We start from the raw sequence: 16,967 nt of genomic DNA on the forward strand, positions 1-16,967 counted from the left end.
CACGTGACCTGGAAGTGTCTCCGGACAGCGCTGGTTCCCGGCCTCTTAAGTGAGATGGGCGCACAACCCTAGAGTCGGACACGACTGGCCCGTACGGGCAGGGGTACCTTTACCTTTTACCTTCCTTCAATGGGATGTGTTGACCACCAGCTTCAATTGCTTTTGAAAGGGATTAGATGAGGCTATAAATGGCTGCTAGTTATGATAGGATCACAGGGAGTATGCCTCCAAATACCAGTTGCTGAGGTGCAACAGTGGGAGAGAGCTATTTCCCTCCCGTCCTGTTTATGGGCTTCTCATAGGCACAAGGTTGGCTAGTGTGGGAGATGGGAGAGTGGCCCACATGAGTATTTGGTCTGATCCAACAGAGCTCTTAGGTTTAGTATTGATCAGTTATTCCTGAATTGGAGCACTGCATGTTGCAGTTGATAGCATCAGTTTGGGATGGAAAATTCACCAAGTGTCTAATCACTGTTTTAGCTAACTCCATGGGTGGGGATCGTGAATTATGCACAGTGGTTCTCAGTTCACAACAAAGTTGAACCCAAAGCAGCTCACAGTAATACCTTCAAAAGTAACATTTCCAACATAGTCAAAACAAAATAAAAGAAAAAAAATTCCTTCCAGTAGCACCTTAAAGACCAATTAAGTTAGTTCTAGGTATGAGCTTTCGTGTGCATGCACACTTCTTCAGATACAACATAACCATTCAGTACTTGATGTGGTTTGACCAGATACATACAGTAATTTGAAATAGTTTATCACAATTGGTAGTTGAATACTAATACAGAGCCAGCTCACATAATCCATCTGGGAAGGGGCCTTCTTCCTTTCTTTTCACTGGCACAAAGAAAGGAGGTAGAAGTTATCTGCCACAGTAGTGCTACAGCTACACCCAATTTTTACTCATCAAGCTGTAAAGTCCAAAGTTCTCAGGTCCAGTACAGTTTCAATGTATTGCCATGTGCATAAGGTTGAAGAATGAATAGGGGTATGCCTGGTCCTAATAGACATACAGTCACGAACAAGGAATTGACTACTCCATAACTGAATGCAGTGTGGAGTCTATGAAACATGTTTATGCATTTGTCACCATGAGAATCAGAAAAGTGCCACTAGATTCATTTGTGTCAGTAGTAAACACCATGACATTTATTTGAATGTTGGCACATTTGTAAACCTAGTAAAGTCTTAATGCTGTGGGTTTATTAAAGACGTTCTCTTATTTTAAGGGTTCCTCTGATTTGCCCTTTGATCCATTTTGTGGTGTTTTTCCTTATTCCAAGGGTCCTGGCCTCCTGTTGAAAAGTGATGGAATAATCTGGTCAGCATCTGCCATATTGAGAAACCAGCCCCTAATACGGCTTGCCTGGGAGAAAGTTTGTGAAATAACGCAGTAACATGTTTGCAGTAGTATGCTTTTCTTTTTTGTTGCTACTTACTGTTAGTCTTTCCTGAATCAATTCATTGAAAATCAATGAAATGTATGTATGAATGAATGAATGAATGAATGTAGCTAGGGAAATATTTTCATGCAGCATGATCTATGCATACATTATTGGAAGTAAGCACCACTGTGTTCAGTGGGACTTAATTTCAAGTAAGTATGTGTAGGTTTGTAAATTTAGTACCCAGGAATTATTCTGGAACTCTTTGTCAGAAGTACTATTGTTCACAGATTCGGGTTGCTTTGATTGGGGTTAAAGTCTGGAAAACTGATTTTATTTTTAATAGATGTAGAATGAACCTTGCTTTTTGGATTGAAAGTTACCCTGTATTTGTCAACAAGAAATGGTTGTGGTAGCCTGACAAATAAGCCAATGTTTGACTTCAGTTTGTGTGTAAATTATACTGTGTATGAAATTTGAGCAACTTTTGTAAGTGCACTAATACCTTAATTGGTTGGCTAGTTTTGGGCCATTTCTACCTTCTAATATTTACACATGATGTCATAGCATGGAATTCAATATTATACAATTATAAAAGTTCTTTCTGCACAAACATTACTGCTTGTCAGATGGAATGACACCCCCCTCTCTGTGCCAATTTTGGTGGGCACGGGGAGGTGGTGGGGGAAAGGCCACTTGCACAAGCAGAACTCCTTGTACAGAACTTTCACTGATGTGGTGCACTGGGTGAATCCTCCTGTTAGATTTAAATAACTAAATAAATTTTTGTTTTGTTTAGTTTATATCCCACCCTTCCTCCCAAATGAGGGCAGGGTGGCATGATGTATATCAGTAGACAATACTTCACAACCGAGAGTGTTGGAAACAGACATAAATCAGATTGTCCTCCTGATCCCCTTATACCCAATGAATATAACAAACCAAAATTGCTGGCTGTCTCCTCAATCCTTACCATATGCATTTGGAAGCAAGCATTGTTGGTTTCAGTGGAACTTGCCTCAGTGAAGTGCTTAGAGAGCTACGGCCTATTTTAAAGGCAAGTGCCTACAATTTTTGGCTCAACTTGGATCTTTCTCCACAATGGAAAATGTGATTCTCTATACCTTCACCACTAGCTATTTATGGAGAGCATCACACATGCATCTTTATGAGTGCTGACCTGTGTTGAATTCATGACAGTATTATGCTGGCTCTATATGTCACTCTGGTTCTCTCTGCTTTTGCCTTAAAATGAGAGAACCAAAGCTACCATTATAATGCAGTGCAACATGGTAGAATGAGCACATATCATTTTCAATAGAAAGTGTTCTGCATGCATGTTTTCCAGTAGGCAGTTGCTACTTAACTCTGGCAAATGGCAAATTATAAGGTTATAGATGTGTTTGAAAAACATTTGTGGGTTACTGGGCACTTTATCTAACTCTATTCCTGTTTTTCCTCCTTAATGTGATTTGCTAATGCAACTGATGTCTATTTGCTATAGCAGTGAGAATTATGTATAATAGTCCTATGCATGTATACCAACTTCTGTTTAATGTTGGTGGGCACAGTTGAAGTTTGAGGAGAATAAACCATTCTCAAAAAGGACTTTATGGTAACTAATTGGGGCTGGGTTTGTAACATTTTATTATGAAGTGGAAAAGGGGTTCTGGCTCATGCCCTCATTTCTTTAATTTTTAATAACGTTTGTGCAGCATTGACTTGTTAAGGAATTAAGCTGAGTTTCTGAAATACATGTGCATCAACACATTTTTTAAAAAACAGCCTTGTCTTAATTTGCATCAATGCAGTTCCAAGAAAAATCACTTAAGCCTTGAGTCAGTATGAGGCCAAAGGTATGTTTGTAGTGTTGATACTTTGCTTGTTGGCCTTTTTGTTAATTTCATGAGCTCTTGCCAGTCATGGGCTAGGTGAAGGAAAGCCAGATCTTTTGGTGCAAACTAATAAAGGGCTTAATTCTATTCTTGGCAATAGTATCCATAGAGATAAAAGATAATAGTACACATAGGCACCTTAGTGAGATAAACATGGATCCACAGTCGTGTGAGCTAAAATCCTCTCATTTTTCCTGATTTAACTCAACTAGCATTTTAACAATCTCTTGAATCAGCTGCTTCTTGGAAACTGACTTAGAGTGCCATCAGTTTGCTGTTAGATAAAAAGACAAGAAGATACTGGAAAATTCTAAGCTGGGTTAACATTTTTCTTACTGTTGTTGCATTAACATGTCAAATCTTGTATGTCAAAATTTTACAATTCTTGAACTAGCTAACAACTTTATTGAAATTTAAGACATTGGCTTATCATTCAAGGCACTTTGATAAAATACTCCATCTTCCATGAAGTCCAATTTTTAACGCTGTTCATCTTTTCCCTGCTTTCTGTTTTTGCTTCTGCAGTTTTGTGTGCAAACTGAGAACAAGGGAAACAGGAGAACGGCTTCCCTAAGGACTGTTAGAGACCTGCTACTATCTGTCCCTTTAATTAAGGCTGTGTGTGCTTTTCCTTTTCTCTAGACCAGCATGTTTTGGAAATTTGATCTTCACTCATCATCCCACATAGACACACTTCTAGAGAGAGAAGATGTAACACTGAAGGAGCTGATGGATGAAGATGATGTTTTACAAGAGTGCAAAGCTCAAAACCGCAAACTTATAGAGTTTCTTTTGAAATCGGAATGTCTGGAAGATCTGGTATCATTCATTATAGAAGAGCCACCTCAAGACATGGATGAAAAAATCAGATACAAGTAGGAAATGAGTTTTGATCTAGGAGTTTGAAGTTGAGGGAAGACAAAAGCTCACTAGTAGAATAGCTGACTGTAGTTTCATAAGACTGTTGCACCTATAGTAAGGGTGGTAACATGTCCCTCTTTATGGTATGTTTTTTTAATAGACCTTTTTTAAAAAAATTCATTGGGTTATATCTGTACTCTGTTCACAGGGAAACTACCTGCTGCAAGTGATCTCCCCACCGCTGTCTTGTGCTTCCAACCAAAAGTAACCCCTAATAGTCTTAGCTAATTTAACACCCTCTAGGTATTTTGGACCACAACTCCAACCTCTGCCCACACAGCTGTGCTGTCTGGGGCTATGGAGCTATAGTCCAGAAGCTCTGGCAGACACTAGGGGGCTGTGATGGGATGATTAGCTGCTTGTGCATAAAAGCTTAGTTCCCCAGAGCTTGGTCCTGGTTGTCAAAGCTCTGTCTATAGCGGAGCCCCTTAAACATGACTCCCTCAATCGCTGGCAGAATCCGACAGTGGGCGTTTGCGGAATCTCTTCCAACATAAAAGCTCCTTAACGGAAACGCGTCTTCGAGATTCTCGGCGCGACAGTTTCCGGCGAGGAGTGGGTGTACCTATAGGAGGTCCTGAAACTTTTCCACTGTTCTCGCTGGAAGTCTCCCTGAGCCATCCCTCCGACTCACTTTCCCTTGGAGCTCCCTCTCTCCCCCTGCTGATTCCCTCTTCTGCTGCTGAGTCTCTCCTAGCCTCCGTGAGCCCTTCCACCACCTGCCTTTCCGATGGCAGTTCCCTGACAGGGGCCAAAGCTACTCTAAGGGTTGGGCACTTTCAGGAAAGGTTTTTGACTGTGTTGGGGAAACTCAAGTGGGAGAGGGGAGCGTGGAGGTTGCGGTGGAGATTTAAGTGGAGGCAGCTTGCATGAGCAAATCAGTGGATGCAAGAGACTAATGGAGGAAAGGAGTTAGAGGATTTATCGTGTGCTAACACTGGCGTTACGTACAGCCCATTGGTCTGGTGCTTGCATAAAGAAGGCTGACTCATATTCTGGATTAAATTATAATATCTGAGAAAACCCCTTCCCACACCAAATTTAGTCATTAATGTAATGAAAGGTGCATATGTGTGTTTTTGTGTATTAGTGTTTTAAGCATTATACTGCACTTAATCAGACTGGATTTCTACCCAGAGCCAGCCCCATTGTTGTCAAATACAAAACCTGTCAAACTCGAATGGCTAGTAAAAGTTGCTTGTGCTCCTATCGCTATTTAAAAGTTCATAGGTTGCAAAATTGCAGGAATTTCTCTCTTTTTACTTATGTGTACTTGTAGGTTATTAAAGCTTTTTTAAAATAAAAATAATATAAAACTTGCTTTCGGTAGTGGCTGGTGCCCATGTGCACTGGTGGGGCGAAGGACAGGTTAGCCAACAGCCAGGGGTGGAGCTGATTGGATGTGGAGGCAGCCAGTTATGGTTCTCTCCTCCGTTTTCTCTCTTGAAAAGTTACTAAGAACATCTAAACAACTTCTTCATTGTTCCTGTCAGACCTCTAGACCAGTACTGTCTACTTTGTCTGGCATTGTGGGAGGGGCGTTATTGGTTTTTTTTTATTACTACTACTATTATTATTATTATTATTATTATTATTATTATTATTATGTATTTTGTACTCTCGTTTTGCATTTTTGTGTTGCGAATTGTCCTGTGATCTTAACAATGATCTAGCACAGGTATGACTAGCTGGTGGGCAGTAGGCTGGTTCCACCTCCCCTGTAAATTTTATCTGATCCTTAACTTGGAAGCCTGTCAATAGTTGTTGTTTTTTGCATGGTGCAGTGCCGTAGCTACAAGGGGGCTAGCCTGGGTTTTTTTGCCCTGGGTGAAACCTCCTGAGGGGCACCACTAAGGCTCTCAGCCTGTGTGTGAGTATATGTGAATGCGTATGGGTGTGTGTGTGTGCGCTCCAATGGGTCTGTGCTACCACATCTCCCACACATTATGTAAAGATTTTATTTCATTTGCTTAGGAGATGGTGAACTATGGAGGAATTATTCACCCCATTGCTAAGCAAAGTTGCCACCAACTGTGCAGCCAGAGAATGCTAAATGAATATATTTTAGTCAATATTCGTAGCCACAACACTTTCATTCCCTTCTCCATGGCATGCAAGCAAGCAAACACACACTTACTCACTCCACTTGAGATACATACCTTGGGGCAAAGTGAGGGATGATGTTGCATCTCTTTCACATCTTCCTCATTCTCCTCTCTTTGGCTGTGCACAATCAAGCACTATGATTAATAACAGAAAGCTAAAGGCAAGGGTGCTGACTGTCCCCACACTCATTTAGGCTCTCTCTCTTTCTCCGTTGTCTGCTCAATAAATACATTGAATAAAGCAGGGCTTCTGGCTCTGCATAATCTCTGCTTCTCCTCTGATCGTGTACTTTCCAAGAGCCAACAGTTCTGGTGACTGAAGCTTGCAAGCAGCCCAATGTCAGATGCTGCAGCTGGATTGATTGGGAGCATTGATCTGGTTCACTCTGTTTTTATGCTATGTGTTCTGAAGAACTCCTTATTGACTACATTTCATGTTACCAATCAGAGAAACTAGCTTAAATACAGGAGTGTTGGGCCCCAGTGCTTTACCTTACCAGCCCTAAAGACTCCTTCAAGGGAAGCAATGGAATAGCTTTAGAGCACCCCACTCCCCCCAAATTGGGATAAGACCTGGCAGCACACAGTGATTGTCAATTGAATGCATTCATGGGCAGGTGATTGGCCAGCAGAGAACAAGTATCTATGGAGACCGTTCTAATAGCAATCTTAATCACTGCTGCCACCAAGGCCCTGAGGAGTGATGGATTTACCACTGCATCCACAGTCCTTCCAGTCATCATGGCAACAGCATAAGGTAGAGTTGGCAGACAAATTGAGCTCAATTCATACAGCAGCTTCAGGCTGGTGTAGTGATCAGGCCTGGGTAAGACCTTCTGCCAGGTAGCCCCAGCTGTCAGAGCAGCTTGGTGGTGGACCTAATAGATGATTATATATGTTTTGTTGATAGAGAGGGAGTAACCCCTGGATGTTTGCTGGCCTGCCTCCACAAACTAAGAAAATCTCTGATTTTCTTTGCACTTTGTGTATTCAAACTACATATAATGGTACGCTCAGCATTGCTAGATAAAGCACTTGTTATTGGTGTGTAAGGCTAATTTATTATTACTAATTAAGTAAAATGTCTACTTCTCTCTTTCAGGTATCCAAACATATCTTGTGAGCTGCTTACTTCAGATGTTTCACAGATCAATGATAGACTGGGAGAAGAGGAATCATTATTAACAAAACTGTATAGTTTTCTTCTAAATGAGCCACCCCTAAATCCGTTATTGGCCAGTTTCTTCAGCAAGGTGCTAAGTATTCTTATTAGCAGAAAACCAGAACAGGTAATTACTTAATTGCTCCTTTGGAAACACTGTGCTTTCAACTGCCTAGCTTAAGTTATTTTCATTCCACTTGCTATCTTTAGAAGAGCAATAATCGTAATAGATCTTATGGCAAATTAATGTTGGTGCCATATATAGATTTTACAAAAAGAATATAAGAATCTGTTGAGGCTCGTTAACCATCTGACCACCCATGGGCCATATACCACCTTTGGAAACTTCCTCTTTGGAATTCTGGGCCTCTTTTCCTCCGCCTCTTGCCCTCAGTTTTCATGTCTTCCTCTCCAAATTGCAGGAACTGGAAATCTCATCAAGATTGGAATGCTGGCATGGGAGGTTGTAGGGCTTCTGCATCTGTGATTGTATTATCTACAAAGACCCATTGAAACAAATGGAGATAGAAGAGTTAAACATTTTAACCTCTCATGACAGGATTCTCATCCAAATTGGTCACCCAGAGCCTAGTATTTGCATTTTGGGAAGGGGGCCTCCCACAGTGCAGGGATGGTTTTTCCTCAGTGCAAATTGCAATAGGGAGCTGTGCATGCATGGAAGAAAATGAAAGGCGTGTGTGTCCTGAACCATGTTGGCTCAGAAGGAATGTAGCCACTGGGGGTGGGGGAAGGCATCCCTTTCAAAGAGGGATAAGCCTTACTCTACTTAGTTTTTTTCTGGCAATTTAGTTTTTACTGTTTTTGTTGGCTTTATTATTTCACAACTTTGTGTTCTGTCTTTTATCTTTCACAGATCGTGGATTTCTTAAAGAAAAAGCATGATTTTGTAGACCTCATTATAAAGCACATAGGAACCTCTGCTATTATGGACTTGTTGCTCAGGCTGCTAACATGCATAGAACCTCCACAGCCCAGGCAAGAAGTGTTAAATGTAAGTAATTTCTTTTGGAATGGGAATCATCTTTAAAAGTGAAGATTAGAGGCATTGTTTTTGAAACTGAAATTGTAAATGGCTAGTGAGGTACCCTTGGCATTCAATTTTTAAGTAGAGCAGGAAAAATCCTTCACTTGCAAAGGTAACTGTCTTCTGTGCTGTCTATTAAATGTTTAATTTTTTATTTATTGACTTCCAGCATTTTCATATTATTCTTCAGCCAAAAACGCTGAATAGATATCTAAATGATAAGAGAGTTCCTTCCCTGAGATTTACAATCTCAAAGACAAGACACAAAATGAAAAAAGATCTGGGAGGTGGTAGAGAGGTTCCTGTTTTGATCAGCTGGAATGGAAATGCTAGCTTTCACCAAGCACTTAAATATTGTATTTGAACTGTAAACAAATTCAATTTCAGCTGCTTTTAGTTTCCCCATATTCCAGCTGTTTGTTACCTGGTTTAGATACATGACTATGATGCCATAAATGCATCTAGAAGCATGGAAAAGTACACAAGGGACTGTACTTCTAGAGCTGTTGTGGTTTCAGATTGTTAGTAGTGACAACTGAGCTTGCCATAGCTTACACATGAATGAAATCAGTGTTTTGCAGTAATTCTTGAAACACCTTGTCAACACATTCATTTAAAATATTGATTAACAGCTAGTAAGTGTATTCCAGTTGTAGCTCAAATAGCATCTTAAGCCATTTTGTGTTCTGTGTACAAGTCATTTTTCATCTTGTCTGTAAATGTGAAGTAGAATGCTAGAGTGTGTTGACAAAAATATAAATGTAGTGTTGTCACCTTACAGCAGCAGTGCATAAAAATCACTCAGAGCAGGTTTTACTACTTCAATCACAGGAAAAGCAACTTTATTTTAATTTTAATGCTGTGATTTCTCTTTAGAACTACGGTCTCTCCTCCATGCACCCCATTTGATAATCTTCTTTTTTACCACATGCAAGTCTCTGTACCTTTCTGCCTTTCTCTCCATCTTTTAATGCTTATTGTCTTCTGTATTCCTGCAGCTCTAGCCACACTCCATAAGCCTCTCTACTGTCTATATTATGCCTCTCCCATTGCAGATATCTATGTATCTCCCCCCTCTTTTGCTGTTTGTCCCCCCCCCTCCATCTGTTGAAACAGCACATAAAGTTTTAATGCTCCTAGCAATTCACATGCAGAATGATTCTTATAAGCTGGTAGGCTGTGTGTCATGGCTCAAAAAGCTGATGCCACCACCACCACCACACACCTCTGAATCAATGGAGGAGGAACATAGTGATGCCAAAATTTTCCTATCTTTGCTTCACAAAGGTTGGAAGGACTGCAGATAATGCATATTTGGAATCCCTTCAGAAAACTGTGAATTGATTCATTGTTGGCCTTTAGGGTTTACACTGTGCAGACTTGCATAACACAAATGTTAATTTTATTTCTAATTTCACAATCGGAGAAAAGGTAAATGGGCTTCTCATAGTTTTTGAATGAGTAATTTTAGAAGCAGAGGATGATCTTAAAGGCCTGGTTTCAGAAATACATATTGAAAAATCTACAAGAATGCTGTTGGGGTTTAAGTAAACTTGGGAACATGAACTCCAGGAGGAACTGGACATGTAGTAATGAAATGCTATATAGCAGCATAAGCCACTTAAAATCAGTCTGCGCAAGCATAAGAGAAAATATAATATGCCAGTCACAGAAAGCTGGAGTGATGGTAAACAAAAGAGGTCTTATTTTTTAAATATGGTGGGTCTACCCATTGACAACATATTTAATTAGCAGAAATGATTCACATTAAAGGGCAGAACATTTACAAATGTCTCAAAATATTGTTCTTGTATACCTTGTGGGGAGAATGCTGGTATGTTGTTTAAAGATTTGGCGGTATATTGCAGTTGCCAAAAAACTTACCAGCTACAGTTAGAGTAGAAACAGTACCGGATGCCTTCTCTGCAGCATGACAGATAATTAATATATATACTAATCAGTGTACTAGTGTAGGACATCTCCCCCCCCCCCCACTCCCAAGAATAAATACAAAAAGATCTGGTATAATTATTAGAGATCCTTTCTTTCTCCCTGGCACCCTTAAAGATTGCCCATTCTCATGTTCTTGGTTTTTTTATAAAGAATTATAATATGCATGTGGTAATATTGCTTATGGGTTCCTTCCTGCAAGTTTCTGAACTCTTACTGATGTTGTTATCTCTGGGAATGCACTTTTTAATGTATAATATCGCTTGTGGGAGGTACTATCTATTCGATCTGTGTGACTGATGAAAATGTGAAAGGAGACTTAATTTTCTCCCCTCCCCCATATGTCTCTACAGTGGTTGAATGAAGAAAAAATAATTCAGCGGCTTGTGGAAATTGTGCATCCTTCTCAAGATGAAGATGTAAGGAATACATGTCGTGGTTCATATTCACGTAAATTTTGTAGGAAATTTTTGTCCTTGGCTGCTCTCCATGTCAAGCCCCACGGAGCCCCTCCCACTTCTCCCCATCACCCAGATGATAAACCATCACTTGTACTGTGGCAAAAAGTCTGCTGTCTTGTACTGCTAAGCACTGTGGAGATAGCAATCTTGTCTGCAGCAGGATTGCTGGAGAAGATCCTGTTAAAAGTATGTGAGAGAGGGAGTTGGGGGAGATGATTGTGTCTGTGTGAAAAGGGGAGTTGAATGTGTTTTGTTCAAGCTTAAGAGCAGTAAAAGGAGATACTGTCACCAGCCCCACCCACTGGCATGCAGCTCCTGCCCACCCACCCACTGCCACATATGCCCCCCAAGGGGCAAAAAGTCACTCTTCTCTGATTTAAAACTTTTCTGTACATAGTTATGCCTTGCTTACAAAATCCACACACTTCAATTTGGTCACCTGCATTGTATACAGAATGAGAAGCGTATAAGGAGGAGCTGCTGGTCCTGTAGTTTAACACTCATAATTTGTGTTGCCTTCCGGGAATTGGGTGAATTTGCATTTAAGTCTTAACCTTTGGTGCTAAAACTATCAATGAATACTGTAGAGGTTTTTTTTATTCCATAAACTGTCCTTGTTGTTTAGAGACACTCAAACGCATCCCAGTCACTCTGTGAAATTATCCGCTTGAGTAGAGACCAGATGCTACAAGTACAAAACAGTTCAGAACCAGATCCACTGCTTGCAACACTAGAAAAGTAGGTTGACTTGATGTTGTCATTGCTGTCATAGATGTATGTATATATTCCATGGATATTGACATTTTTTGAAACGTTGAATGCTTTGCATGTGCCATGGAGAATGATGTAACTTGAATGCAAGTTCTGAAGTATGATAGTGCATTCTCTGTAAGAAACAAGACATAAAAATGCTTAGATCACGTTAACAAAGATAAAAGAGTTTAATGTGTATTTTTTTAAAAAATAAATAAACAGCAACTATCTTGAGATGCACTATACGCTGACCTAGTTCAGATGTTACGCTAAACCATGGTTTGGCATTACAGAGATAAGCAAGCATGAGTTTCAGTCTTCCCTGCTTGTTCCTTCCCTCTTGTGCATGCAAGTAGAGGAAATAGTAAAAGGCTCGGAGAGAGAAAGTACATGGTTTGCAAAGGTGATGCATTGATACTAAGGAAACTTATTTATGTTTTTTATCTATATAAGCAGATGTTAAAGTAACTTAATGCCTTGAAATCTATGAATGGTAAAACTAGGATCTATACTCTTTAAAGGGGTCACAAATAAATTTTATGCACTATTTGTTGATGCTTGCAGTACATAACTGGCGGTGGTGCAGTATATGGCCTGATATTATCCACAGAATGGGAACTGAGCAAGGGAGTTAACCTTTTGTCAAGAGTGTGGGTTGTAGGATTGCAGTCAAGAACTAAAAGGGAGGTGGCCAAGGGCAGAGTTTGTGTGCATAGTAGATAACAGCAATGTCCAGAAATACTAAATGTTTATATTGGTCAAGACTGCTCCCCCAGTTATGAAAGTATTTTAGTGCCATGTGATCATTTCCTGGTTTATGAACTTGCCATTACTGTTACAAGGATTAGAGTTGCTATTAAAATAATTCTGATTCTTTTATTAAAGAAAAACATGAGCAGCTCTGGACCAAAGAACAAACTGCAAGCTATATGTATACCTTTCCTGACAAATATGTATTTATTCATTTCACAATATATTTAGTGTCCCCTCCCCCCTGCAAAAGATCTTGGGGCGTGTTACAGTTTTGAAGCAATGCTATATCCAATTAATTAAGTATAGCAGGTTAAAATACAAATTTAGCCTAGAAGCAGTCTAATATTCCATAAACGCCTGAGCAAAAAGACATGTCTTAATTGAGCACTGGAATGTTAAAAAAATTGGTGCCTGGTTTATAATAGGTGTGTCACTGTAGAAAAGGCACTACTATCATGTGCCACCACGGAATGTATTGACTCTGGTGGTGGAACAATGAGAAGAACCGGGGCAGGTTGATAAAAGGAGAAGCATTCCTTCAGATGCCTACACCTACAAAAGGGAATGTTAAATTTCCAACAATGTTTTCTCTCTCTCTTTAGAAAAGAAATCATAGAACAGCTGCTATCAAATATATTCCATAAAGAGAAAAACGAATCAGCTATAGTCAGTGCAATTCAGATATTGCTGACCTTACTGGAAACGAGACGGCCAACGTAAGATTGTCTTTTAATGTTTCTACTGTCTAACAGTATTTTATCCAGCAGCAGTTGCGTTGTTTCTACCCTGGTCAGATGACTGTGTGCAGTTGCATATAACGTATTTTTCGCCCTATAAGGTGCACTGGCCCATAGGACGCGCCTCGTTTTTTTGGGGGGAAATGAATAATAAAAAAAATTATTCCCCCCCCCCCAGCCACGGGGCTGGGGCAGGGGAATCCGGAGCTTCCCCTGACCGCAGCCCCCAGAACAGGCTGCCGCCCCAAGCCTTGCGCGCCCGGCGGGACCTCCCGCCGGGCGTGCAAGGCTTGCGCACACTCCCCGAAGCACGGGGTGTCCTTCGGAGGACGCCCCCCCGTGCTTCGGGCTGCAGGCTGCCGCCCCAAGCCGTGCGTGCCCGGCGGGACCTCCCGCCGGGCGTGCGAGGCTTGCGGATAGCTTCCTGAAGCGTGGAGAGCGAGAGGGGTCGGTGCGCACCGACACCTCTCGCTCTCCATGCTTCAGCGAAAGCCTGCATTCGCCCCATAGGATGCACACACATTTCCCCTTCATTTTTGAAGGGGGAAAAGTGCGTCCCATAGGGCGAAAAATACGGTATATAAAGGTTTCTGAAGGAGCATTTTTCTGATCTCTACCTAGTTTTGTGGATTCTGGATAGTAAGAAGGTGTTTAGCAAACACAGTTTAACTATACATGTAAAAGGCTGCCTTCTGTCCATTCTGGCACTGATCTCACTATAGGGAACAGTTGGAACAAGATGGTATCATTTGTGTAAATTAATGTCATTAGTTTACATTAATGTCTTAGTTGGTAGAGCATGAGTCACTACTTCTTAGGGTCGTGAGCCCCACATTGTGAAAAAGATTCCTGCATTGCAGGGAGTTGAACTATATGACCCTCATGATCTCTTCCAACTCTGTAATTCTATGATTCTATTAAATTGATGTAAATTGTGACTACGTTATCTGTACCTAAACATTTATCTTATAAACATTCATCAAAATAATAAGTCTTGCAGAGTCCAAGTGGATGCTTCTGAAATGGGGTCATCATCAATACATCACTGCAAAAATATGAGATTCATGTTGCTTGGAAGTCAGTTTTTGTGTATGTTAATCAAATTTTTAAAACATTATTTTACTGAAGTCTGTGTGTCGGGTTGAGGGAAAGACTAAATAATTGTTAGATGTGGGTCGGTGAACAACAATGCAGATACTGTATCACCTTAATTGAAAGGTGAGTTGAATGTAAAAATTTTGATTTGTTCCCTTTACTATTATCTAGCATAGTCAGCTTACTGATCTATCTGTCTTTTTAAAGTAGCTGTGCTTTCTGTGTTAAAGAGCTTGCCTTTTCTTCATTTTAGATTTGAAGGTCACATAGAGATTTGCCCCCCAGGTATGAGTCACTCAACATATTTGGTCAACAAGAGTGTATTAGAAGCCATAAAAGCACGACTTCCATCCTTCCATGAACTGCTCTTGGAGCCCCCCAAAGTAAGTAAAACATTTAATGCATGTGAAATTGGAGCCATTCTGCTCCATCAATCCAGCTTCGAGGGCACTCATCCACTGTTTGATGAATTGGACATTGGTGGGTAACCTATACAGTGGTGCCTCGCAAGACGAAATTAATCCGTTCCGCGAGTCTCTTCGTCTTGCGGTTTTTTCGTCTTGCGAAGCATGGCTATTAGCGGCTTAGTGGATTCGCGCTATTAGCGGCTTAGCGGCTATTAAAGGTAAAGGTAAAGGTACCCCTGCCCGTACGGGCCAGTCTTGACAGACTCTGGGGTTGTGCGCCCATCTCACTTAAGAGGCCAGGGGCCAGCGCTGTCCGGAGACACTTCCGGGTCACGTGGCCAGCGTGACATCGCTGCTCTGGCGAGCCAGAGCCGCACACGGAAACGCCGTTTACCTTCCCGCTGGTAAGCGGTCCCTATTTATCTACTTGCACCCGGAGGTGCTTTCGAACTGCTAGGTTGGCAGGCGCTGGGACCGAGCAGCGGGAGCGCACCCCGCCGCAGGGATTCGAACCGCCGACCTTTCGATCGGCAAGTCCTAGGCGCTGAGGCTTTAACCCACAGCGCCATTAGCGGCTTAGAAAAAAGGGGGGGAAGGGAAAGAACTCGCAAGAACTCGCAAGACGAAACGTCTTGCGAAGGAAACCCATAGGGAAATTCGTCTTGCGAAGCACCTCAAAAGACGGAAAACTCTTTCGTCTAGCGAGTTTTTCGTCTTGCGAGGCATTCGTCTTGCGGGGCACCACTTGGCTTTTAAGAGTTGTTTTTAATCTGTTGTGTTTGCTGTTTGCTTTGTTTGATATTATATTATTTCTGCTATTTTAATATTATATGACATCTCCTTTCGGCATCTCAGTAATGAGGTGGAAAGGTGTGGATAAATATTTTAAATAAGTAAATAAGCCACCCTTCTTCCAGTCCCAGAGGGAGTCTTTCTATCACCTCAGCGACCAAACTGCTTCTCCCCTCTCTTCCTCTGAGAGCATTATATTGCCCGATTCTAGTTCTGCTGCTTTCCCTTTCTTGACGTGCAGAACCAAGCTTTGCAGCATGATTGCCTAGATCAGCCTTCCCCATCCTAGTGCACTGTATATATTTTCTCCAACTCCCATCACCCCAAATAGCATGACCAATGGTCAAGGATGATAGGTGGTAGTCTAGCAACCTTTGGAGGACACCGGATTAGGGAAGACTGATCTACCTTCCAGCTTTGGTAGTGAGGCTTTGAAGAAGTTGAGAAGTTATGCCAGTCTCCTCCCTGTTCTCCAATGCCAAGCAGCAAGAGTGACTTGCGATTTATTGGCTTCTTCAAAGCCTTGAACAGAATGAAATAGCCTTGTCCCATCCAATACTTTGTATATGCCAAAGGAAGGAGACTAAGTCTCAATCTTGTTATGGTTTTTGCAAAAGAAATGCAACTTTGAGAACTTGGGGGAGAAGTGTTTTGTCATTGGCGAACTGATCATTGAACTGCTTATTTTACATATATGTCCTCACATTTTCAGCCCATGATATTGTAGAACATAATGTATGGGACTAACATTTAAGACTTAGTTTTGTGATTACCTTGTTTCCTCCTGCCCCCTCCCCCTTGTGGATAAATAATACTTTGGAGTTTGAGTAATATTTCAATATTTTTGTTCTCTTTTTTGTCTAGAAAAGTGTTATGAAGACAACATGGGGTGTATTGGATCCACCTGTAGGGAATACCAGGTTAAATGTGATCAGATTAATATCCAGCCTTCTACAGACAAATACAAACAGTGTAAACCTGGAACTTATAGAGCTCAATAGCATAGGAGTTATACTGGTAAGAGCATAAATACTTGCAATATTGACTTTCCTATCACAAATTATCACAGCAATGCTTGTATCTTTTTTATTGTGCTAATTGTTCCTAATCTTGCTATGTTATGACACAGGTAAAAGATACTATGATTTCCTTGAGTGAGTGAGTGAATGGAATGTTACCTGTGAAATTAATATTTCTGTGCTGCCTCAGGTTTTGTATCTGAAAGTCAAATTAAATTACATGAGATATCCATGAATGGATCCTGTAACTTAAAAAATACACTAAAATGCAGTCATGAACTATGGTTGACAGCAGTGTGTCGAGACCTGGGGGCATTCACTGATATTCTCTCCATAGGGAAAATATCCTCCAGATGATGGAGATTTTCAACTTGAAAATGGGGTGGGAGTAGAGAGTTAAGTCCCCTCCATTGCAAACAAATTTGCACTTCCCTACAGGCATTTCAGTTCTTTTGAAAGTTGGGGTTCCAACCTTAGTCCTCAT

The 16,967-nt window shown here is 41.0% G+C and overlaps 1 protein-coding gene across 10 annotated transcripts in view; it reads left to right on the forward strand.

Annotated features, from left to right (window-relative positions):
• PPP6R3 (protein phosphatase 6 regulatory subunit 3) overlaps positions 1-16,967 on the forward strand; it is a 61,300-nt gene that overhangs the window by 17,155 nt on the left and 27,178 nt on the right. For 9 of the 10 annotated variants that reach the window (XM_079990741.1, XM_079990742.1, XM_079990739.1 and 6 more), the window contains 9 exons: positions 1,287-1,413; positions 3,926-4,158; positions 7,412-7,598; positions 8,346-8,483; positions 10,820-10,885; positions 11,553-11,665; positions 13,036-13,149; positions 14,519-14,648; positions 16,329-16,481. In XM_079990741.1, the coding sequence (XP_079846867.1) occupies positions 1,402-1,413; positions 3,926-4,158; positions 7,412-7,598; positions 8,346-8,483; positions 10,820-10,885; positions 11,553-11,665; positions 13,036-13,149; positions 14,519-14,648; positions 16,329-16,481 (1,146 nt within the window). In that variant the 5' untranslated portion in view covers positions 1,287-1,401. The remainder of the gene's footprint in view (positions 1-1,286; positions 1,414-3,925; positions 4,159-7,411; positions 7,599-8,345; positions 8,484-10,819; positions 10,886-11,552; positions 11,666-13,035; positions 13,150-14,518; positions 14,649-16,328; positions 16,482-16,967) is intronic. The other variant, XM_079990745.1, reaches the window with a different exon arrangement.

This window comes from Podarcis cretensis (genome assembly GCF_951804945.1).
Source record: "Podarcis cretensis genome assembly, chromosome: 1".
Taxonomy (NCBI): Eukaryota; Metazoa; Chordata; class Lepidosauria; order Squamata; family Lacertidae; genus Podarcis; species Podarcis cretensis.